At 51.2% G+C, this 23,220-nt stretch overlaps 1 protein-coding gene across 2 annotated transcripts in view; it reads right to left on the minus strand.

Moving 5' to 3' along the window:
- Window positions 1-778: 778 nt before the first annotated feature.
- The window catches only part of XPO6 (exportin 6), a 63,270-nt gene continuing 40,828 nt past the window's right edge, over window positions 779-23,220 (minus strand). Inside the window, exons 11-24 of one of the 2 annotated variants that reach the window (XM_050980028.1) lie at window positions 22,872-22,961; window positions 20,808-20,877; window positions 19,103-19,262; window positions 16,076-16,168; window positions 14,707-14,851; window positions 13,993-14,139; window positions 11,984-12,173; window positions 11,150-11,305; window positions 9,921-10,035; window positions 9,273-9,444; window positions 7,931-8,092; window positions 5,351-5,449; window positions 3,841-4,071; window positions 779-1,448 (exon numbers count right to left, since the gene is read on the minus strand). In XM_050980028.1, coding sequence (XP_050835985.1) covers window positions 1,347-1,448; window positions 3,841-4,071; window positions 5,351-5,449; window positions 7,931-8,092; window positions 9,273-9,444; window positions 9,921-10,035; window positions 11,150-11,305; window positions 11,984-12,173; window positions 13,993-14,139; window positions 14,707-14,851; window positions 16,076-16,168; window positions 19,103-19,262; window positions 20,808-20,877; window positions 22,872-22,961 — 1,932 coding nt within the window. In that variant the 3' untranslated portion in view covers window positions 779-1,346. Of the gene's footprint in view, window positions 1,449-3,840; window positions 4,072-5,350; window positions 5,450-7,930; window positions 8,093-9,272; window positions 9,445-9,920; window positions 10,036-11,149; window positions 11,306-11,983; window positions 12,174-13,992; window positions 14,140-14,706; window positions 14,852-16,075; window positions 16,169-19,102; window positions 19,263-20,807; window positions 20,878-22,871; window positions 22,965-23,220 lie in introns of both variants that reach the window. The other variant, XM_050980027.1, reaches the window with a different exon arrangement.

The raw sequence follows: 23,220 nt of genomic DNA on the forward strand, positions 1-23,220 counted from the left end.
CAGCTGCCCACTTAACCACAGGGAATTAAGACTGATTCCATATCATCACAGAGTGGTTTGGGTTGGAAGGGACCTCAAAGCTTATCCCACCCCCTGCCATGGGCAGGGACACCTTCCACTGTCCCAGGCTGCTCCAAGCCCTGCCCAGCCTGGCCTTGGACACTTCCAGGGATCCAGGGGCAGCCACGGCTGCTTTGGGCATCAGAGTCTGCCAGGGTCTCCCTAGTATCCCATCCATCCCCGCCTCATTCAGCCCAAGCCCATTTCCCCTTTTCCTGTCACTCCAAGCCTCTCCAATTCAATGTATTAAATATAAAAATTAGGACTGATCTAATGCTGCTTCCTGACCAGAGACCTCAGGGAAAAGAAATCATTCCCAGCTGCATGATCAGAGATCCACAAGCCCCACACAATCTGCTCCTGCCTGACTGGTGTCTGGGATTTTACCACACAGATGCCACCACTGGGTCACTGGGCAGAGGGTGAACTTCCCTGGGAATGGGGGATTTCTTCCTGCAGGCACTTCATGCTCGATTCAGACACTTGTGCTGGAGGGAATGAATGGATCACCACAACATGTGACAGAAAACACAGGAGGAGAACAATGAGGAGACAGCAGAAGAGGCCACCACTGATCTGCGCCTTCCAGGAGCTGCTGGAATTGTTGGGATCCTTGCTGGCTGCTTCTCATTCCTGATCCTGGGAAAAGCTGTGGATCACTGCATGTTCATTTATACAAAATGACCTAGAGGGAAACTAACCCAGCCCCAAGTTATTTAAAACAACAAAGTAAGCACTTTATTCCCATTAAGCATGTTGTTTTAGTATCACAATGGAATGATGAGAAAACGTTTAAAAAAAAACCCAAAAAAAGTCTCTAAATCCCCGCCAACATCGGGGAGGTTTGTTTTCAAGGCAATTTAAAAACAAAGGGAGTGACAGAAGTGCCAAACCAGTCCCAACGTCAGGAGACTCCTCCTCCGAGAGCTGGGCGGGGCAGGAAGGTGGAATGACACGAAGGTACGAATGTCTGAAGTGGTCTTTGGCGCTTCTGCCTCGTGTTTGATACGGACATGATCTCTCCAGACACCTCCAGATGCAACAAAGTGCTACAGGAGCAGAGGGAAAGCCCCGGGAGAGGGATTTCCCGACAGTCGGGATGCCCCGGGGTGGGCATTAAGACACATCCTGCCGGCTCCAGCTGCGGCCTGGCCTCGGGCTGGGCAGGGAGAACTCAAAGGAAGCGGTGGAGCGCGGTGAACCCAGGGCGGAGCCCGGCCCGCAGCGCCGGCACGGCCCGGGCGGAGAGCGGCGGCGAACCGGAGCGCGGGGCTCCAGTGCAGTCACTATAACTTCACCGTGCCCGGGGGCAGGCTGTCGTTGCACAGTCTGTAATAGCGCAGGTCGTTCACCAGCCTGTGCACGTTCTGGGTGAACGAGGGCAGGTCCTGCAAGGGAGAGAACAAACACTGCTGGGAACGGACTCACGGCAGAGGGGCAGGCAGCCAGTGGGTGCTCACAGGTGAACAGATCCACCCTGGCTCAGTCTGAGCCCAGGGAACTCCAGGCTCTGGAGCAGAGGTGGTTTCAGAGCTGACTGCAGGGATCCAGGCTCTGCTCCCATCTCAGCTTCTCACTGTGCAGCGAGGCCCCAGAGGAATGGGCAGGGAATCATGGAATGGGCTGGGCTGGGAAGGGCCTTAAAACTCATCCAATGCCACCCCTTCCATGTCCAGTCACGCCTTCCACTGTCCCAGGGCTCTCCAAACCCCATCCAGCCTGGCCTTGGGCACTGCCAGGGATCCAGGGGCAGCCACAGCTGCTCTGGGCACCCTGTGCCAGGGCCTGCCCACCCTCATAGGGAACAATTCCTTCCCAATATCCCATCCAGCCCTGCCCTCTGGCAGTGGGAGCCATTCCCTGTGTCCTGCCCCTCCATCCCTTGTCCCCAGTCCCTCTCCAGCTCTCCTGGAGCCCCTTTAGGCCCTGGCAGGGGCTCTGAGGTGTCCCTGGAGCCTTCTCCTCTCCAGGTGAGCACCCCCAGCTCTCCCAGCCTGGCTCCATGGCCAGATTCAGCCCTTATTCCTTGCTGCCCTCCTGCCAAGGCTCCTGGGTGTCACACACTCCCTAACAAGGGCTGGTATTCCTGAAGAACAGTCACCTTCCAGAGCCAAGCAACTCCCCCAGGGTTCCATTCCTACCCTCACCCTCGGTCTCAAATTCCCACACCCTCCCTCAGGACAGGGAGCACTCAATGGACAACCCTCAGTCAGTGGAAGCCAGAACCTGCTGCTCTGTCATGCTATTCCACACGTTTCCTTCCCACACACGAGGGGTTTGCAGGGATTGTGAGCCTGTGCAGGTACTCTGCTGTCCTTACTGTAACCCTCAAACATCTGGTCAGCAGCTGGAGTGACGTTTAGGCAAGGACCTGAGTGTCCCGCTGGGGAACACATCAGCCCAGTCCAGTGAAACCTTCCTCCAGGAACAGGAACCCCCTTCCCTGACTACCACAGCACCCTGCAGCCTGAGGGGTGATGGCAGCTCTGCCACCTGCACTGGGAACCCCTTGGCTGGGCATTGCTGAGCATGGAAGTGCTGGGAGCAAAAGGCACTGCCTGCAGACATTCCCAGTGTGTTCTGGCTGCCAGCAACCAGGACCCTGCAAGTTCTTAGAGCCCCAAATGCCACCTCTGAGCTGACACCCAGACCCTGAGAGAGGACTTGTCTTTACTTCTCTTTCCCATGGAAAATGGCCTCCGTATGCAGCCACACCCACTGGCCAACACTGGGGTACCAACCTGAAAATTTCCAAACTTTGCAGGGTTTCTACAAAACTGAAGCTGCCAGCAATTAGGACCCTGCAAGTCCTTAAAGCCCCAAATGCCACCTCTGAGCTGATACCCAGAGCCTGAGAAAGGCCTTCTCTTTCCCTGGAAAATGGCCTCCAATTGCATCCACTCACACTTGCCAATAATACGGTGCCAAGCTAGAAATTTGCAAACTTTGCTGGATTTCTCCAAAACTAAAGCATCCAGCAACCAGGACCCTGCAAGCCCTTAGACCCCCAAAGGCCACCTCTGAGCTGACACCCAGACCCTGAGAAAGGGCTTCTTGTTCCAGGATGCAAGGCAAGATGTATTCTATTACCATCTGTATGACAGTTGTCTTTTGTCAAGGGGGCAGTTTCTCCTTATCTCTCTCTGAGTGATCACAATCACATCTGCTGATAACAGGCCACTGAATGCCACTGCATGGCTGATAAGAACTACACCAACCCACTGGGAGATGTGAGCCCAGAAGAGTCAAGCATTGCTACCCAGATATAATCTGAAGGTTCTGGAACACCAGCACAGGTTCTGCACTGGATTCCCCAGAGCAACAGCAGCTGCCTCTTCTTCCACTGGATCTTCAGAGGAAAACTGCACCTTTCTACAGGATCCCTGCTCCAACAGAACCACCCCTGACACTCCAGGAGGGCTGCAGCCACAATTCCAAAGGGACTGCTGCCAACACCCTGACCCCACAGGGTGTCAGGTTGTGTTCTGACTCTTGTCAGTGCTGTTTTAGTTAACTGCATTGTTTATTTTATCTTTTTATTTTCTTCCCTATTAAAGAACTGTTATTTCCTGCTCCCATAATTTTTGTTGCCTGAGAGCCCCCCTTAATTTAAAATTTATAGCAATTTGGAGTGGGGGGGGTTCATTTTCTCCATTTCAGGGGAGGCTCCTGCCTTCCTTAGCAGGCACCTGGCTTTCCAAACCAAGACACTTCTCTTTCCCAGGAAAACGGCCTCCAATGCATCCTGGCAAGACCACAATGCTGCAGGCCCCTCCTCACCCTGTCCATTTTGAAGTTCCTCCCCAGCACGTTCTTCTGGTTGGAGTCCACCCCATCACAGCTGGCCAGGAACTCGGGCAGGAAGGCAGAGTAGAAGCCATCAAAGTCCACCGAGGCCATGTTGTAAGTGGCGATGCCGATCTCCTCCTGCAGCAGGTCGTGGGACTTGTGCACCAGCACCTGCAGCAGCACGTTCACAAACTGGAACAGCATCGTGGTCCTGAAGATCTTCTGCACAGGGAGAGGGGCACAGGGTCAGGGGACTTCACTCCTCCCACAGGAGGACAAAGCCAGCAAGGACAGAGCGGCCACGGCTTCAGCAGCATCTGCACACTCTGGGGAGCACTGAGATGATTGTCTAAGCCAAGCCAGATCAAAAATGGCCAAATAAGATCAATTAGTATCAGCTTCAGAGTTAATGTTGAATTTAGACACACTTACCTCATGGTTTGGGCCTTCAGGGACACCTCAGAGCCCCTGCCAGGGCCTAAAGGGGCTCCAGGAGAGCTGGAGAGGGACTGGGGACAAGGGATGGAAGGACAGGATACAGGGAATGGCTCCCAGTGCCAGAAGGCAGGGCTGGATGGGATATTGGGAAGGAATTGTTCCCTGTGAGGGTGGGCAGGCCCTGGTACAGGGTGCCCAGAGCAGCTGTGGCTGCCCCTGGATCCCTGGCAGTGCCCAAGGCCAGGCTGGGCAGGGTTTGGAGCAGCCTGGGACAGTGGGAGGTGTCCCTGCCCATGGCTGGGGGTTAAAAATAAATCAACCTTACAATCCCACCCAGCCCAAACCATTCCATGATTCCATGCTCTGACTCAAGTTTTAAGCACTGGCAAAGCCACCAGCATCAAGTCCCACTGCAATTCCAGCCAGGTGTTCCCTGCACAGCTGGGAACTCTTCCCAGCTGTTCCCTGCACAGTGTTCCCAAGAGGGAGCCAAGGAATGTGGCCAGAGGCCTGAAATCTGCCCCAGGCACCTGTGAACACAAAGGGCTGCCCTTCAGGTGTGACCACAGATGAGAAACTGCAAGCTCTGCTTTCCCAGGCTGACCAGATTCCCTGGATTCCAGACTTCATCCCCCATGGCAGCAGCTAAGGGGAGGTTACAGGGCCTGGAGGATGGGTCCATGGAGAGCTGGAGACTCCCAGGGGCAGTGAGCTGGGCACAGCAGACACCTGCAGCTGCCCAGCTGGGAATGCTGCAGGCACTCACTGTGCCATTGAGAGTCCCAGCTGCTGCTCCCCCCACACACCTCACTGGCACTGGGTGTTCTCTGCCTCCCTCACTGTCAGAGCAGGGAACACATCCAGCCTTTGTCTGCCTGAAGCTGGGATACCTCCCATTCCCAGCTCCCAGCATCAGGGGGGTGGTAACTCCATTCCAATCAGCCAAAGGCTGTGGCACAGAACCCCCAAATCCTGACCTGGACTTCTGAGTAGTTGAAAAGCAATCCCAGACAGCTCCCACTTCTTCCCCTGCCCAGAGAGCAGAGGCCCAGGCAGGACCCACCTTGTGGTACAGCTTCTGCTTGGTGTTCAGTGTCTCCAGGTAGAAGAGGTTCTGCTTGAACAGGTGAATGTCAGGCTGCAGGAAAGACTGGCCAAACGCCTGGGAACAAAGCACAGAGGGAGGAAGGGCATGGAGAGCACCACAAACATCAGAGCTGCCAGGAAAAAACACAGCATTCTCACCCTGACCCCAGGACAAACTCCTGGCAGCCTCAGTGCAGCAAGCTCACAAGAGACAGGCAGCTCAGATCACCTGTGCTGCCAGCAGATCCATGGGGGTGACATTTTGGTGGGAACATGGGCATATCCCTGCAGAGCAGGCTCCAGGGGGAACAGGCAGGCCAAGCTGGCACTGGAGAGGGCCAGGGATGCTGAGCCCAGCTCCCTGGGCAGCCAGGCTGCTCAGGAAGGGCAGGGATGCTCCTCAGGGGTGTCACCTAAGGCACCACAGCCCAGGGGGGCGCTCAGCCTCAGCCAGGAGCCCAAGCAGTGTCACTGCTCTGACTGAGGATTTGGAGATGATTTAGGATTTAGGCCCTGGGAGCCTGTGCAGTGAAAAGCCCAGAACAAAACCTGCTGGAAACTGAGCTGGCCTGGCAGGGCTGCACAGTGTGTCATCAAATATCTTTTCCACCCTGAACACCTCCAAAACACTGGACAGGGGATGAAGGTGGGTGAGGTCAGCTCTGCTCAGAGACAGGCAGCAGGATTTTAACAGCTCCCCTTCAAGGCATTGTGAGCAGAAGAGTTTATTCTCCCACATGACCCATTTATTGTCAAATGGACAAAAATGACCCAGATCCCATCAAGACTGAGCCAGTTCTGGCCTTAGATCTCAGGTGGAAATCAGCATAGAAACTATTAATATCCCCAACACAAAGCCCTGGCTGTGGGACACTTACAGAGCATGAAATGGGAGTTTTGTATCAGAGCAACAAGAGCCAAGGAGCAAAAGAAGCAGTGCAGTACTGTCAGCCAGCCTGAACTGAGATTATAACATAAACACCTTCCAGAATGAGGCATTCAGGAGAGGTTGGAAGTTTTACACAGCTACAGGTGGAAGAGGTCCTTGGACAGCCCTGCGCACAGGAACCAGCCTGGGCTTCAGTGACACCAAAAGGTGGCAGGAGAAGGGAAGGCTAGAGAGAAACATGGCCCAGTTTATGTCAGTGCAAGAGCTCCCTCTCCACATGTGCATCACAGGGGACCCAGTTTCTCCAGGCATTCCACCAGGGGAAAACTCTCCCAAAGTCCTCCCATGTACAGACCAAGGAGATCTAGGAATTGCAAGGGAACTCATCTGGCCAGCTCTGACTGAAGTAACACATGGAACACAGCCTGTTATTCTTAAAAATTCCAATATCCCAACCTGAGAAGGTTGGAGTTGGCTCTGTGCATTGTGTCCCTGCCTTCCAGGGCCTAAAGGGGCTCCAGGAGAGCTGGAGAGGGACTGGGGACAAGGGATGGAGGGACAGGACACAGGGAATGGCTTCCCACTGCCAGAGGGCAGGGCTGGATGGGATATTGGGAAGGAATTGTTCCCTGGCAGGGGGGGCAGGCCCTGGCACAGGGTGCCCAGAGCAGCTGTGGCTGCCCCTGGATCCCTGGCAGTGCCCAAGGCCAGGCTGGATGGGGTTTGGAGCACCTGGGACAGTGGAAGATGTCCCTGCCCATGGCAGGGGGTGGAATGGGATGGGTTTTCAGTTCCCTTCAACCCAAACCATTCCATGATTCTCTATTCCCAGGCCAAAGCCTGTCAGGTGTTACCCCCTGACCCTTCCCCCACCAGGGCTTGTGGTACAGCACTCAACAAGCCATAGAAAACAAAGGACACTGAAAACTTCCCAGCACTGGCAGCTCTCCCCAGTGCCAATCACAACACCCAGAATTAAATGGCTCCGTGGCAGTAATGTATTTTTATTGCAGGATGAGGCTTGCAAAAAAATTCGCATTCCTTCCTCATGCCTGCATAGCTCTGTGCCTTGTGAGCTCAGCAGCTGGGTCACTCCTCAGCAGCCTTCCTTTTCAGCTGTTTGGGGAGGCAAAACCTCACTCAAGCTCATCTAAACCCATCACCCACATGTGCCCAGGTGGGACCCTCACAAGAACAAAGACACTGAGGGGCTGGAGGGGGTCCAGGGAAGGGAACAGAGCTGGGAAGGGGCTGGAGCACCAGAAGGAGCTGAGGGAGCTGGAAAAGGGCTCAGCCTGGAGGAAAGGAGGTTCAGGGGGGACCTTGTGGCTCTGCACAACTCCTGACAGGAGGGGACAGCTGGGGGGAGGTTGGGCTCTGCTCCCAGGAAACAGGGACAGGAGGAGAGGGAACGGCCTCAGGTTGTGCCAGGTGAGGTTTAGGTTGGATATTGGGAAAACTCCTTCATGGGAAGGATGGTCAGGTGCTGGCACAGCTGCCCAGGGCAGTGGTGGAGTCCCCATCCCTGCAGAGATTTAAAAGCCACGTGAATGTGGCACTTGGGGACATGTTTAGTGGTGGCCTTGGCAGGCTGGGGGAATGACTGGACTCATGTTTAGTGCTCCTCTGCAGGACAGGTTCTGGGCACTGCTGGGAAAGGTGAATTACCTGCATGATGGCACTGAACTGGGCTTCATTCTCCATCTGCTCCTCTGCCACTCCCCTCTGGACACTGGCCAGCACACTGGATTTGAAGAAGTACCTCCAGTTGTGGTGCAGCACCCGGAAGAGCAGCTCAAACAGCTCTGCCTTCACATCAGGGGACGAGCGCTGCCAGGAGAGGGGACAGAGTTCAGGCCAGGCTCCCCTGCTGGGATCCCACCCACCCCTGGGTCCCACCCACACATCAAAGCACTTCAAAAGGAGCACCAGAGCCAGCAGCTGTGGGATCATGCTGAAAACACATCCCTGACTCTGAGTTGTACCTCCTACTTTGACCTCCTCCCTAATTTTAGCTTCTCTCGAAATCCCTGACAAAATCCTCCACCCACTCTGTTTCCAATCCCACTGACTGCTCCCCCCCAGGGTGTTTTCTTTCCACACTTGCAGCTCTTGGAAATTCAAAGCTTCACTGCTGCCACTGATACCTTGGGGTTTAAGATTTTCTGTTCTGTTTTGGTGTGCAGCTTTTAGCTTTATATTAAGTGTTACTAGGATCTTTTCACAGGGTGGTAAAGACAAAACAATCCTCTTCTAGCTGGAGACTCAAGGACAGTATCTTCCAACTTCAGGCCCAAAGCATAAACAATGTGAAAAGAGGAGGGTGGGCAAGCAAGCCAGGAGGATGAAACTTCATCATTAGAAGCTATTAATTGGACAGTTAACTCCTGTATGCAAATGGACAAACTTATAAAAATGTGAGATCTTGTGACCTCTTTTGCTTCCATCTTGGAGCCCCCCAGGCAGAGCCATGACTGTGGAGGATGGGTCCATGGAGAGCTGGAGACTCCCAGGGGCAGTGAGCTGGGCACAGCAGACACCTGCAGCTGCCCAGCTGGGAATGCTGCAGGCACTCACTGTGCCATTGAGAGTCCCAGCTGCTGCTCCCCCCACACACCTCACTGGCACTGGGTGTTCTCTGCCTCCCTCACTGTCAGAGCAGGGAACACATCCAGCCTTTGTCTGCCTGGAGCTGGGATCCCTCCCATTCCCAGCTCCCAGCATCAGGGGGGTGGTAACTCCATTCCAACCAGCCAAAGGCTGTGGCACAGAATCCCCAAATCCTGACCTGGACTTCTGAGTAGTTTAAAAGCAGTCCCAGAGAGCTCCCACCTCTTCCCCTGCCCAGATAGGACCTGAGCTCTGGTACTGCCAGGGTGTGGCCTTTGAAGGCACTTCAATAAATATCCACTGTATTCCTCTTAACTGCATCTAGCCTCTGTTCCAGCTCCATAAGGCATCACCACCCCCCAAGCAATGCCTCCCCTGCCCTGTCCTGGGAGCTGAATACCTCTGCAATGATGGGATACACCTGCTCCATGCACAGGGAGATCACACTGGGCAGGAAGGGTTTGAACACCTGGCCTGGCTCCTGCACCACCACCTGCAGGATCTTCAGGAACTTCTCCACCACCCGACAGCCCGTGCTGCCCTCGTGCAGGATGCTCTCTGCCAGCTGCTCCCTGGGACACAAACAGGCATTAGGAACATTCCCAGGGATCCAAAGGCTCACCTGCTTTACTGGAAAATAGGTGATGCCTCTAAAATGCTCCTTTAATACTGGCCAAGCACATGAAGGCACAGAAGGTTGTGACTGAGGTTTGACAGACCCCCCCCCTCCCCAGCAAAAGATGAGTGAGGGGACACTCTCAGACCTTGGGCAGGAGCTAAGAGGGAATGTGAGAGTCCAGTTCAAAACCCCACACAGCCAGGAAGTCTGTGGGAGAGCTGGGATTGCACAATGGCAGCTGTGACTGATGGGCACTGGGTCTCTCTAGACTTGGAAGTGTTTTCCCCAGATTCAGCCCTGGGATGTGACAGAAGTTTGGCCACAAGGGCTGCAAACAGCTCCCTTTAGGGACAGGGACCAGCTGGCTGAGCAGCTCCTCAGATAAACCATCCTGAGGGGTAAGAAAGAAGTGACCAGGGTTGGCAGTACCTGGTGAACATGTTCAGGAAGGTCTGTATGATCTGCTCAGTGAAAGGCACTCCCATCTGCACCCTCAGGCCTTGGAACAGGGTGAGGAAGAAGCTCAGCATCTCATCTGTCACATCTAAGAAAGGAGAAAAACAACAAGAACATGTTAAGGAAACATCCAAATGCATCAATAAGTCTTTTATGTTTAAGTCTGAAATTTCCTCCTCCTGTTCAGGGAACCCCATTTACTCTTGGGAATTTACCAACAGGGTTGTCTGAGAAACTGAAACTATCAGCTTGCTCCTACAGGGCTTCAAGACTGTTCATCCCCTTCCAAAACCTGCCAGGGATGACCAGCACAGGCAGCACCCAACCCCTCAGAACAACCCAAATCCTGCCAGCAAGGCCTGAGTGTGCTCAGAGTGCTGGGACAAAGCTCAGGGGCAGCTCCAGGCCCATCTCCAGTGCTCACTGCTCATACAGGGTTAACAGGAAACACCAGGAAATCCAAAACATCCACAGAGCCTGGGGTGGAGGAGACAGAATCCAGCTTGTGTTTTTGGCAGGAACTGAGAAGACCCTTCTGTCCTCAGAAGTGAGCACGTGCTGCTGCAGTGAGCTGATCAGCACCCAGCTGATCCTCCATCCATCCCAACAAAGACTGGATAACGAAGCTGGAGCTGCTCAACTCCTCCCTCATCACACAGCCTTTGATAGCCAATAAATTGCAACTGAAGAGGTTGTTCTGAAGACAACAGCTCCCTGGAGTCACAGCACCTTTGCTGCTGCCTTGGATCCTCTGCATTTCACTGCTTTTGTCTCCCCTCAACCCCCACCACTGAGAAAATCCCACCCAGCTCCAAGTGGAACAGGAGGAAGCACCTGATGTGACACAAAATGCAAGCTGCTGGCCAGCAGGCTGCCAGGTGACAGTCCTGGTTCCATCTCAGGGAAAGAAATCCCCAAATCCCACATCATTTGACCCAATCTGATGACAACTACTCCTCTTAATGGCAAATAAAGCCAGAGAGGGTATTTTAAAGCCTTTTTTGTGCTCAGGATCAGCTCCTCTTTGGAACTGTGACAATCCTGCCTGGATGCTGGCTGGCAGGGATGTCCCTTCAGCCCACTCTCCCAGCACAGCAAACCCACACACTCCACACCCACACCACAACTCTGTGCTGCTGCTCTGGGTGTCACCAGGAGCTCAGAAAGCTACTCACAGCATGACCCCTGGCCTGAGGTTATACCTGACTGATGAATGAAAGCTGGGAAGAGGGCTAGTGAGACCTGCACGGATTCTTGCAGCGACTGATAACAGATCTGCCGGGACTTGGTGGATTCTCCAGAGACACTTTCCACAATGTCTTCCAGAACGCTCAGTGTCTGGTGGATGATCACTTTGGCTGCAAAACAAGAGGAGTGATGCTTCTTGCAAGTCCCAAAACTGCTCACAGGTAAGAGGAAGAGAAATTAAGCTAACACACAAAGTAATTAAAACAACTGACGTGCAACAATGAAGATTTCAGAATGATTTCTAAAGTGATCCTCAATGAAAAAAAGCCCAAAAATCACCCCAAACCAGGCCCAATATAAACACTGCAGTATAAACACTCCAGTTTCCCATATAGAGCAGTTTCCCTGCACCCCTGCTAAGAGTTTCCTTGCATTCCTCCTATATAAATAAACCCTCTCCAGTACTCCCAAGGAAGAAATTCTTATTTTCCCCCTTCACATTTTACAACCATGATCTTTGCTAGTGCTGCTTCCAGCCAGTATTTCCAATACTACACAAGAGGCTGTTCAGTGTTCCCAATGCAATCCTTACTATTTAAACTTTTATCCCAACCCTGATCCCACCTTTCTTAGCAAGACAGCACTCTAATGGAAGAGTTTAAAGGCAACCTGGGATGAGAGTGTCCTGTACAGAGCAGAAAAGCCTCTAAAAACAGAAAGAAAGCCCAACCCGCTCCTTTCTCACCCTCCCCATATGCAAAACAATTTCTCAGCCAAAATAATCACTTTCAAATCAGCTTAATGACACTCTCCAGTGCAGCAGGAGTGAGCAGGACACTGGTACTTACTGTCCTCCAGCTGTACCTTCCTCTGAGGCAGGCTGGCCGTGGCCTTGAGCTGCCGGTAGTCCCTGGTGAGGGCGGACACGAGGCTGGCGTGGTTGGTGGAGCGCACGGCCCACTGCTGCTCGCTCTCGGGCAGGTTGGGCCAGGGCAGCAGCAGCACGTTGGACAGAGCCCTGCACACCAGCACCTGGGCCTGGGAGGGACAGCAATCACAGCCACTGAATGGTTTGGGTGGGAAGAGTCATGGAATGGCTTGGGTGGAAGGGAGGGTAAAACTCATCACGTGCATCTCTGGTGTGCGGGGTGAGCTCTGCAGAGCTGCTTGGACACTGAGGATGGATTGCAGCTCCCAAATCCACACAGGTGGTATCAGCCCTGAGCTCCTGGTACCCACAATGAGATGTGGGAGCAGAAAGCCACTCACAAGAGCTCAGAGAACAGCAGGGTTGGACTGACAGCAAAACCATTGAATCATGGAATGGTTTGGGTTGAAGGGACCTTGAAGGTCACAAACTTCCAACCCCCTGCCCCAGACAGGGACACCTCCACCAAACCAGGTTGCTCCAAGTCCAGCCTACCCTTGAACACTTCTAGGGATGGGGCAGCCACAACTTCTCTGGGCAACATTAATCAAAGAGACAAAGTTTTTTTTTTTCCCAAGTTAACTTTTGCTAGAGCACAAGCGTGGAGTGAAGTGATATTTTATGGCTGTCCAAGACACCAGAGGTGCTCACTGTTCAACAGCAGAACACGAGCCCAAGTGAAAACTACCAGCCCTGCAAAGACAGAGAGAAGCAAAGCTCCAGGATTTAAGGCCTGGAAGCAGCTCCCAGCTCTGTCAGCCCTTCCCTGCAGCAGTAAATCTCTGGTGCTTATAAAAACAAAGATGATTTTACTTTCATTATTCCGTGTCTGGTTTACATGCTGAGCTTCTGCACTTGTGCAGCACTTTGTGCTTCCTTGCCAGCACACAACACAACCATAACTCAGCACTGTGGCTTTCCAGTGCTATAAATGGAATATATTATTTACATTGCTTCTGCAATATAAACACTCCAGTTTCCCAAAAAACTCTTTGTGTAGGTCAGAATCAACGTGCCTGTACTGTGAAGACTATGCAGAACTGGGGATGGTGTCAACAAATGAGAAAAGAATCAGATCTAAGAGGTGCAATTCTATTTTTTCCTTGTGCTGTTCCTCAAAACAGATCATTAAGTACATACAATATCAGTGAAATTTGTGGATATCCACAGTATAGAGATGGTTGCTGATTTTTGAGGTTATCCCTGTCCTGGATTGTCAATCAAATTGTATTCTATTACCATCTGTATGACAGGTGTCTTCTCTTAAGTGGGCAGTTTTACTTACCTCTTCCACAACCAGGGAGACATCTGCTGATAACAGGCTATTGAATGTCACTGCATGGCTGATAAGAACTAGAGCATCCCACTGGGAGATGGGAGCCCAGAGGGAAGAGCTAAGCATTCTACACAGATATAATCTGGAGGTTCTGGAACACCAGCACGGCTTCTCCACTGGATTTCCCAGAGGAACAGCAGCTGCCTCTTCTTCCACTGGATCTTCAGAGGAAGACTGAACCTTTCTACAATATCACTGCTCCAACAGAACCACCCCTGACACTCCAGGAGGGCTGCAGCCACAATTCCAATGGGACTGCTGCCAACACCCTGACCCACAGGGTGTCAGGTTGTGTTCTGACTCTGTCAGTGTTGGTTTAGTTTACTGCATTGTTTATTTTATCTTTTAATTTTCTTCCCTATTAAAGAACTGTTATTCCCTGCTCCCATATTTTTTGCCTGAGTGCCCCTTAATTTAAAATTTACAGAAATTCAGAAAAGTGCAGGGGGGATTTACATTTTCCATTTCAGGGGAGGCTCCTGCCTTCCTTAGCAAACTCCTGTCCTTCCAAACCAAGACAATCCCTCAGCACCTGAGGCACATCTTCCCAAGGACACCTGGTTTCCACGTGGGACAGCTCTGGGCCAACTGACCTTGTCGGGGAGGCGCTGGGCAGAGGTGTCAGTGATCCTGTTGAACACCTTCTGCACGGCCGGGATGCTGATCAGGAACACCGGGCGCACCGTGGTGGCCAGGGACACCAGCAGGTGGCACGCAGACAGCAGCAGCTTCTCCTGCACCTGAGACAGACAGGGTGCTCAGTTCCACCAGCACACACAGCCAGGGTCAGCTCACTGAGCTGCCAGGACCTGGGGTTGCAGGCTCTGCTCCCAGGGAACAGGGACAGGATGAGAGGAAACGTGCCAGGGAACCTTTAGATTGGATTTTGGAAAAAGTTCTTCATGGAAAAGGTGGTCAGGCATGGGGTGCTCAAGGCAGTGTGGAGTCCCCATCCCTGGAGGGATTCAAGAGCTGTGTGGATGTGGCATTTTTAGTGGTGCCCTTGGCAGTACCGGAGGAATGGTTGGACTTGATCTTAGAGAGCTTTTCCTAAACAATTCTATGATTTATTTGTCAACCAGAGCATAGCTGAGTTCCCTTAATAGTAAGAGAGAGGGAGAGAGAGTTCTCTGCTTTCAAGCCATAAAATCATTAGACTGGGTTTAAAAGCCTTTAAGTTGCTTGTGCTTGTATTAGCCTGACCTGTACTGCTGTTAGGACACTTCCCATGGCTCTGGGACACAGCCCAGCTCCCAGCCCACCCTAGCTGAGCAGAGTGCAGCCCCCAGCCCCCAGGGGGGCAGTACCTTGGAGCTGATGAGGGGGGTGATGGCCTCCAGTGCTGTGGACACCAGGGAGATGAACTGCTCGGGGTTCTGCCGGTGCACCTCGCTGTAGAACTGGGCCAGCCAGTGAGCGTAGGCCTGCAGGGCTGCCAGGGACTGGGCGTGCCTGGGGACACCAGGGGACACACTCAGCAGTGTAACAGGACACAGGAGTGGTGTTTCAGGCAAATCTGGCAGCAGGATTTGTAAAAAATCCTTACTCTGTTTTGGTTTTGGACCCACCAAGGCAAAGGTGGGAATTGATAAAGCCAAGTTACCCCCAACAGGTACCTGGCTGTAACCACAGCTGATAATCACACTCCTGTCAGGTCAGGGTTGGGTCAGGGTGTCCCTCAATTTCAGAGAGGTGGCCCCCAAATGTGGGACAGTACTGCTTTCTCAGGCAAGCATTAAAAAATGGATCACAGGTTTCTTCAGGGAGAGGGAAAAGGGTGAATCCTTGTTGACAGATCATGGAAAACACCTCCCCAATTCTTGTAAACCAGAAAAACCTTTGCAACATCACCTGCACAAATTTCAGTGCCATTAACTTGGGACTAACGGGAGAAATCCCATTAGTTATACAGTGATATGGTAAAATCTAGAGGAGGTCTTCAAGGAGCTGCTGAAGGTGCAATTCCAAACCAGAACAAGTGTTCAAACCTCAAATTCTGCTCACAGTGCTCCAGCTGGCAGGGAACAGGTTTGTGTGCACGGCCTCAGCAAGGGAGGGTCCCTACAAGTCTGTCAGAGGGAGGTGATCTGTGACCAGCAGCACCAAGATTTCCCACTGAATGGCAGTGCCTGGATGGCAGGCAGTTGTTTGTCCCAGAAATGGATTGCACAGCTGCAAGGGTTATGTTTGTCTTGGAAGACAAGGATTTGAAACCCTTAAGTGGGAAAAACCTCTTTCACCTTAGCCACAGATCTGACTTTGGTAGCAAAAAATCCATCAGCTGGATTTATAAATAACCTACACATTACACAGTGGATCCATTTCTTTAAAATACCACTGTTGCAACACTTATTTCCTCATTAATTACCCTGCTTTTACAGCCACCAGCACAGGGCACAATCCCAGTTTGCTCTCAGAGCTGATTTAAGGGGCATTTTTCCTTCTCAGCACAAACATGTTTTCCCTTAAACAACCTGGGTACTTCCATTAGAGCAAAGACTGGTCCAAAATCTTGTCAGCAGCCTTGACTTTTATCAGATGAAAAAGGTGCTTTCCTGGGGAGCTGCCAAGAGCTGGGGAGGCTGTTTCCCAGAGATCTGCCAAGGAGGGGTCTGAGCAGCAGCTCCAAGCCTTGCCCACCCTGTGAGGTCCCAGTTTGGGTGCAGCCCCACTCACACATCGATGAGGTCAGGTTTCAGCACGGAGGGAACGGCGGTTTCGATGTTGTACAGTTTGATCTGGGATCCATACAACGTCACTTTCACCAACCTGGAAGTGCAAACACACATGGCAGTGCAAAAGGATTGTATAAATCTGCTCCAGCACCTGAGCTAGTGCAGCTCTTCTCAGTCTGGGTCAATATATAGCTAATAGACAAATGACATTTTCACCATTTAGCTTATAATTCAGAGACCACTGCTTGGGGTAAAATGGAACAAGCCAGATGCTCCTGCACAGAAATGAAAACAAGGCCTGAAATTCTGCCATTTGTAAACTGTGTGCTAATTAAGTATCTTGGAGAGGAAGAATAAAACAGCTGCCCCTTCAGCTTTCACAGGTCTTTTCATTTAAGAGAAGAATCATGGGATCATCAAGGTTGGAAAAGACCTTGAAGAACACAAAGTTCAACCATCACAGGAGGTTTTGGTGATTTAGTTTTGAAGGACACAATTCTAATCAAATTCTATGTGTTAGTTCATTGCCTCACAAATGCAGATGCTGGAACACAAGTCCCTCAATGCTTTCAAGTGACTGAGTTTACCTCATTCCACCCCCTGCCATGTCCAGGAACACCTCCCACCGTCCCAGGCTGCTCCAAGCCCTGTCCAGCCTGGCCTTGGGCACTGCCAGGGATCCAGGGGCAGCCCCAGTTGCTCTGGGCACCCTGTGCCAGGGCCTGCCCACCCTCTCAGGGAACAATTCCCAATATCCCATCTAGCCCTGCCCTCTGGCAGTGAGAAGCCATGCCCCCCATCCTGGCACTCCAGACCCTTGTAAATGGTCTCTGCCCATGATGGCTCCTTCAGAACTGGAAGGGGGAATCAGATCACCCCTGAGCTGTTTCTTTTCCAGTCTGAACCAATCCCACTTCTCTCAGCCTGGCTCCAGAGGGGCTCCAGCCCTTGGAGCAGCACTGTGGCCTCCTCTGGACACTCTCCAGCATCTCCATATCCATCCTGTGCTGGGCCCCAGGGCTGGAGGCAGCTCTGCTGCAGGGATCTCACCTGAGCAGAGGGCCAGGGGCAGAACCCCAACCCCTGCAGCCCACACCAGGGGCTCAGCCCAGCATACACTTCACAATTCCCATCCTGCCAATCCAGCTCCTTACACCTCCACCCCCTCAGGCCAGGGGGAGGCAAAAGGAAGCCCTGTTTGTCCCTGTGCCTGCCAAGTGGCAGTGGCTGTATGTGGGAATTGGAAAGGTAAAAATCTTCACAGACTCAAGAGAGTTTGATTTACAGCCTTAGAAGAAGTCAAGACTGATATGAAAGCACAGCACACAGACATTGAACAGAAAAATCCTAACTTTATGTTTCGATAGCTGTAGGAATATACCTAAGTAAGAAACTGTATAAGATTAGATGATGAAAGGTTATATAGTATAGTAATGTAGTAATGTGATTGTACAGAATAAGCTGAGTGTTTAGATGTTATAATAGAGACGTGTGTGTGTCCATGTAATCAGACCTTATTGGGCAAAAGCATCCACATTGATAATGTGGACACACTGCAGTAGAGAGAAGTAAAGGTGACAGGTCAGAAAAGCCAAACACACTCTATGACTGTCCATTGGATTAGATTAGAAAGTTACAAACTGTCTTGCAACAAAGAACTTGGGTCCATCTTAGTCTATGGCCAACTGCTTGCTGCCTTATAAACCTCATTGTCACCATGATATTTTACGAAAAATCCCTTTGCCAGGATTTCTTCTCCTGGGAAGCTTCAGCTTCTCCCTGTTTTGCTGATTTGGAGTGTGATTTGGAGAACTGTATACCCAGCATGTAAACTGTTTTAATTTAATGACCAATTACAGCCAGCTGTGTCAGACTCTCTGAGTTATTCTTGTTTTAGCCTTCTGATGTATCCTTTCTCTTCCTTTAGTATAGTATATCATTATCTTTTAATAAAATATAATATCATAAAATAATAAATCAGCCTTCTGAGAGCATGGAGGCAAATCCTCATCTCTCACCTCATCCTGGGACACACAACACCACAATATATGTGTGTACATGTATTCAGACCTTATTGAGAAAAGTATGCAAATTGATAAAGTGGATACAGTGCAGTAGAAAGAAGTAAAAAGTGACAGGTCAGAAAAGCCAAACACACTCAGTGACAATGTTCCAGGTTGCAAGGCAAGATGTATTCTATTACCATCTGTATGGCAGTTGTCATTTGTCAAGTGGGCAGTTTTCCCTTATCTCTTCCACAATCACTCCTCCATGGGAGGGGGCATCTGCTGATAAGAAGCTACTGAATGTAGCTTCTTATCAGCATGGCTGATAAGAACTACAGCATCCCATTGGGAGATGGGAGCCCAGAAGGAGGAGCCAAGCATTGCTACCCAGATAAAATCTGGAGATTCTGGAATAACTGCACAGCTTCTCCACTGGATTTCCCAGAGGAACAGCAGCTGCCTCTTCCACTGGATCTCCAGAGGCAGACTGCACCCTTCTAAAGGATCCCTGCTCCAACAGAACCACCCCTGACACTGCAGGAGGGCTGCAGCCACAATTCCAAAGGGACTGCTACCAACACCCTGACCCACAGGGTGTCAGGTTTTGTTCTGACTCTGTCAGTGCTGTTTTAGTTAACTGCATTGTTTATTTTATCCTTTTATTGTCTTCCCTATTAAAGAACTGTTATTTGCTGCTCCCATATTTTTTGCCTGAGAGCCCCTTAATTTAAAATTTATAGCAATTTAGAGGAGTGGGGAGGGTTTACATTCTCCATTTCAGGGGAGGCTCCTGCCTTCTTTAGCAGACACCTGTCTTTCCAAACCGAGACAGGCGACTGTCCACCGGATTAGAAAGTTATAAACCCTCTAGAGTTTATCACAAAGAACTTGGGACCATCTTAGACTACAGCCAACTGCTTGTTGCCTTATAAACCTCATGGCCTCTGAGATGATGTTCTCTAAGCAATAAATCCTTCTTAGTCTGGTCCTGATGCCATCCCTTACAGGCACACTGCACCCACCTCTCCACCACGGTGAGCGCGTCGTTGAACCTGGCGGCGAACACGTCCCCGGTGAAGTACTCGGCCAGGCGGCCCACGGCCTGCAGCAGCGAGCTCAGGTCCCTCAGCGAGCAGTGCAGCCTCCTGCAGTCATTCTCTGCTGTGATGTTCAGCCTGTGACCTGCAGGGACACCACAGCCCATCAGCAACACAGCCACAAAGCTGATTTTCTCTAAGGGCTCCGCCCAGAGCTGGAAACTCCTGCTCTCGCAAGGGGAGAGCCTCATGGCTCTGGGACTGATCCCTGCTGCTCCTGGCATGGGAAACCTGGTGACAAAGTGAAGGAAATGCCAAGTTTGTTCTAATTCCACTGTGAAAGTAGCTCTGGGTCACAGGTCAGATGGCAGCACTGGAGCCTGGAAATGGAGCTCAGCTCTTCTGTCAACACTTCAAGGGCTGATAAAGATGTAAATGACTATTTCAGCCTTTCACACCTTTATTTCCTTCTGTATTAATTCCTCCACAAACAGGAGCATTTCTGTTTTCTCCGGCCATCAGGAGCATTCCCTGCTCTGGAGAAAGTGGTTTTCCACGTGGAGAAGGTGGTTTTCCACATGGAGAAGGTGGTTTTCCACATGGAGAAGGTGGTTTTCCACGTGGAGAAGGTGGTTTTCCACGTGGAGAAGGTGGTTTTCCACATGGAGAAGGTGGTTTTCCACACTCCCTCTGCTGGCTGCAGTTCCAGTGATCCAGCAGCAGATTTGGGACAGAGAAATTGTGACTTCATTTCTGATGTGAGGTATGTTGTGCACTTCCATGTATCTCAGGTACAAGAAACAATCTGCTAATGAGGTTTTCCAGCCCCACACAATCCTCCTGCTGCAGCTCAGGCGTGGACACCTGGACTCAAACATTCCAGAGCTTCTACTAAAAAAGCAAATATGTTCTGCAACACCACCTTTTGAAGAAAATCAGATTTCCTTTCCACTGACTGTATCTAATCTCAGATCAAGCTTTCAGCAGCAACCTCTCCATGTTGTGCCATCAATACAAACGCACAATCCTGCGCCATGTGCTCTGGGATGAGCAGGGAAGCTGGATCAGAGGCTCACTCTGGTCCCTTCCAAACCCACTCTGGGATTCTGTGCCACCACCCAGGGCTCAATCCAGAGCTGCATCCAAGCTGCTGCTGCTGATCCAGGCCCCAAGACAGCTTCTAACACAGGCTGGTGCCACAGCACTAAACCCCCACACTTTGCTTATCCTAGGGCTGAAATGACCCTAAAATTAGGAATATTTTTTCTAGCACTGTCTATACAACAGTCACCATTCTGCCACATCCAGCAGTACTGGAGATGTGACAGATTCCTTTCCTGGTCACACCAGGGAATTCCAGCATTATCCTAAACTACAGCCTGCCCTCTGGCAGATCTCACCACTGCTGCTTCCCTTGTTTCTCAGAAAGGAGCTGTAGTATTTGGTGCAGCACATCAGCTCTTAACACCTCTGGGATCTTCATTTCAAGTACCAGACCAAGGGAAGAACCAAGCCAAGAATAAATCATATTATGAGATTTCTGTCTGCTGCTGGAGTTTAACTACTGAGCCATGAGACACCACACAGGTTTGGATCAAGTGAATATAGAAAAAACAACACCAAAGCAGGTCTGGAGTGGTTTTGCAGTGACGAAAGAGGGAGGAGCACAGTGTTAGAGGGTGGTTATTACCTGTTCCTGACGTGACCACGAACTGCTGGAGCCCCAGGTACACTTCCAGGTTATCCTGCAGAACGGGAAACTGAAAGAGAGGAGAAGTGATGGTGATCCTTGGCAGACAGTAACACCCAATGACTGATTGCTCTGCCAGAGTGCTCTCATTTCTCCCCAGTGCTTTCAGACAGACATTTGGAAGAAGGGCAGGATGGGCTCTGGGCTGATCCTGCATCCCACAACTTCCCAGGTCCTGACAGCTGTCAGGAAAACAAAGATCACTCCCCTGAAGGCACTTCCCTGTGGCAGCTCTCCTTTGCCTCTAACCCAGCAATCAGCCTGACAAGATAATGGTCTGACAGTACAAGTGAGGGCACAGAACCAGGAATACACAGCTGGAGGCACAACCCAGGCCAAGGAGCAGAGGATTGGCAGAGTCTGAGGTGCAGGAGGTCTGTGCTCACCTACCTCACTTGCAAGTATCACCTTCTCAAAAGGTGATCCTTAAAAATCTCCCAAAATATTATGCAACCAGAAAGTTGAGTTCAGTGCCTCTAGCAGGGTACAGAAGAGAAGCAGTGCAGCATTCTGCCAGCAAGCTGCAGGCTGCAGCAGTGAAATTCCATGGGGAAAACAGCCAAAGGAATAAACACCACAGTCCTCATGCACCCCAGTGTGGGAGCAGAGTGTCAGCCCAGCTCCATCACTCAGCAGTGACAGCAGACATGCCAGCTCCTGCTCATACTTCAGCTGAAGAATCTTTCTCAACCCTTCCAGCCTGGCACAGCTCTATTTAATTTCTTTTGGGGAAAATGGCTGAAATTGGTGGTTGGTTCTGTGGAAGTTCTCTTGCCCACCAGCAGAAGGAGCTGCAGCCTTTCCTTGCCCAGCATGGGATGGAGTCATGGCAGCTGCTGTCCACTGCTTTAATTATTTGCCACTGCTAAAACCCTGCACCCACCAGCCCTGCAGCCACTGAGAAAAGCACTGGGAACTGCTGGAGAGCCTCCCACATTCCCTAGTCCCCCAGAAGGAACAATGCAGGGCTCAGGAAAGAACTCCCTACCAACATGCTGTGCCTAATTAACAGTGGAGTGTCTTTGCATAACTGCCTGAGGGGAGTTTAAAAAACCACAGAGCCTTCCTCATGTGGATGTGTTACTCCAAGGGAGCCACATGCTCTGCTCCATCTGATCCATCTGCTCCCTGGAACACTGCTCTGCTCCTTGGTGCCTCCCGCTGACTCACGGCAAGGCTGCACAGCAAACTCTGCTTTGTTCCCTCCTTCTAGTGACAGGCTTCTGCTTCCCTGCTTCAAGAAAAACAGCAACTGCAAAGGCACTTCAGGTCAGGCAGCTTCTGCCTCTGCAGCAGCCCAGTTTTCTCTGCCTCTTGGGAATACAGTTCTGAGGTCGAGGTGTGCAGTGTTCCCAGCAGGAATAAAGCACTTGCTGAGATCCCACTGGTGTTATTTCCCCTTCTCCTCATCCAGCAAAACCCCACCTGGACTGCTCTGAATTCTGGGTCACACTTCCATCCTCAAGACCTCCTCCTCAAAATTGTTAGGATGCTACAAACCCAGACAACTTTGACACCACCAAAGGTACTGACAGCAGCTGAAGAGAAGCACTTATCCAGATCAGATCTGCTTCCCAATAGTCCAAGGACTCTCTCCAGCATTTTTACTTAGCCTTTAATTAAAATAAAGATTCCACTCTCTTTAAAGCCCTAATAATGACACTTTTCTGCCCAATTCACAGCCCTGCCTCCAAGATAAACAGCCCAGAGGGGCTGCTCCCAAACGCGTACACTTTGAGAGGTGGGAATTCCTAAAGAGTGTCCTCCAAGCTGGACTTAGACACTGAACCACTCTCTTCAAAACACACCAAGAAATGCAACAAAGCCAAAGAAACAATTCTTTCTCTTCAATTTCTAATCTCCCCTTGCCAAGTTTTGCATCCAACCCCGAATTTCCCTTTTATTTTTTGTTTTTTGTTTTTTGGCACTGAGGCATCTGTCAAAAAAAATCTACAGCAGTTGGTGCTGATTCCACGTGGCACTTTGGCCTGGGGTAGGACTTACGAGTGTGGAGAAGGCGTGAGTTGGCAGGAGCTCCATGACTTTGGCCACCACTTCCAAGCTCTGGCGCAAGTACCGCTGCCACTCCGTCTGCTGCTGCAAACAGAAGGACATGGGGTGAGCACTGCCCTGCCCAGGCTCCCTAAAGCTCTGTGTTCCCCTGGGAATGGAGGCACAGGAGGGAGAAACCCCCCCAAAACAGCACCTTAGAGAATTGTAACTTGCACACTCCACTGGTGCTTATTTTCATATAGAATTTGTTCTGTTTTCATACAGAATTGATAAAAACGGGGGGACAGTGCAGGAGAAGGGAGGGGAAAGAACTTGATAGGTGAATTAAACAATTAAATTA

Source organism: Serinus canaria, chromosome 14 (assembly GCF_022539315.1).
Source record: "Serinus canaria isolate serCan28SL12 chromosome 14, serCan2020, whole genome shotgun sequence".
NCBI classification, from domain to species: domain Eukaryota; kingdom Metazoa; phylum Chordata; class Aves; order Passeriformes; family Fringillidae; genus Serinus; species Serinus canaria.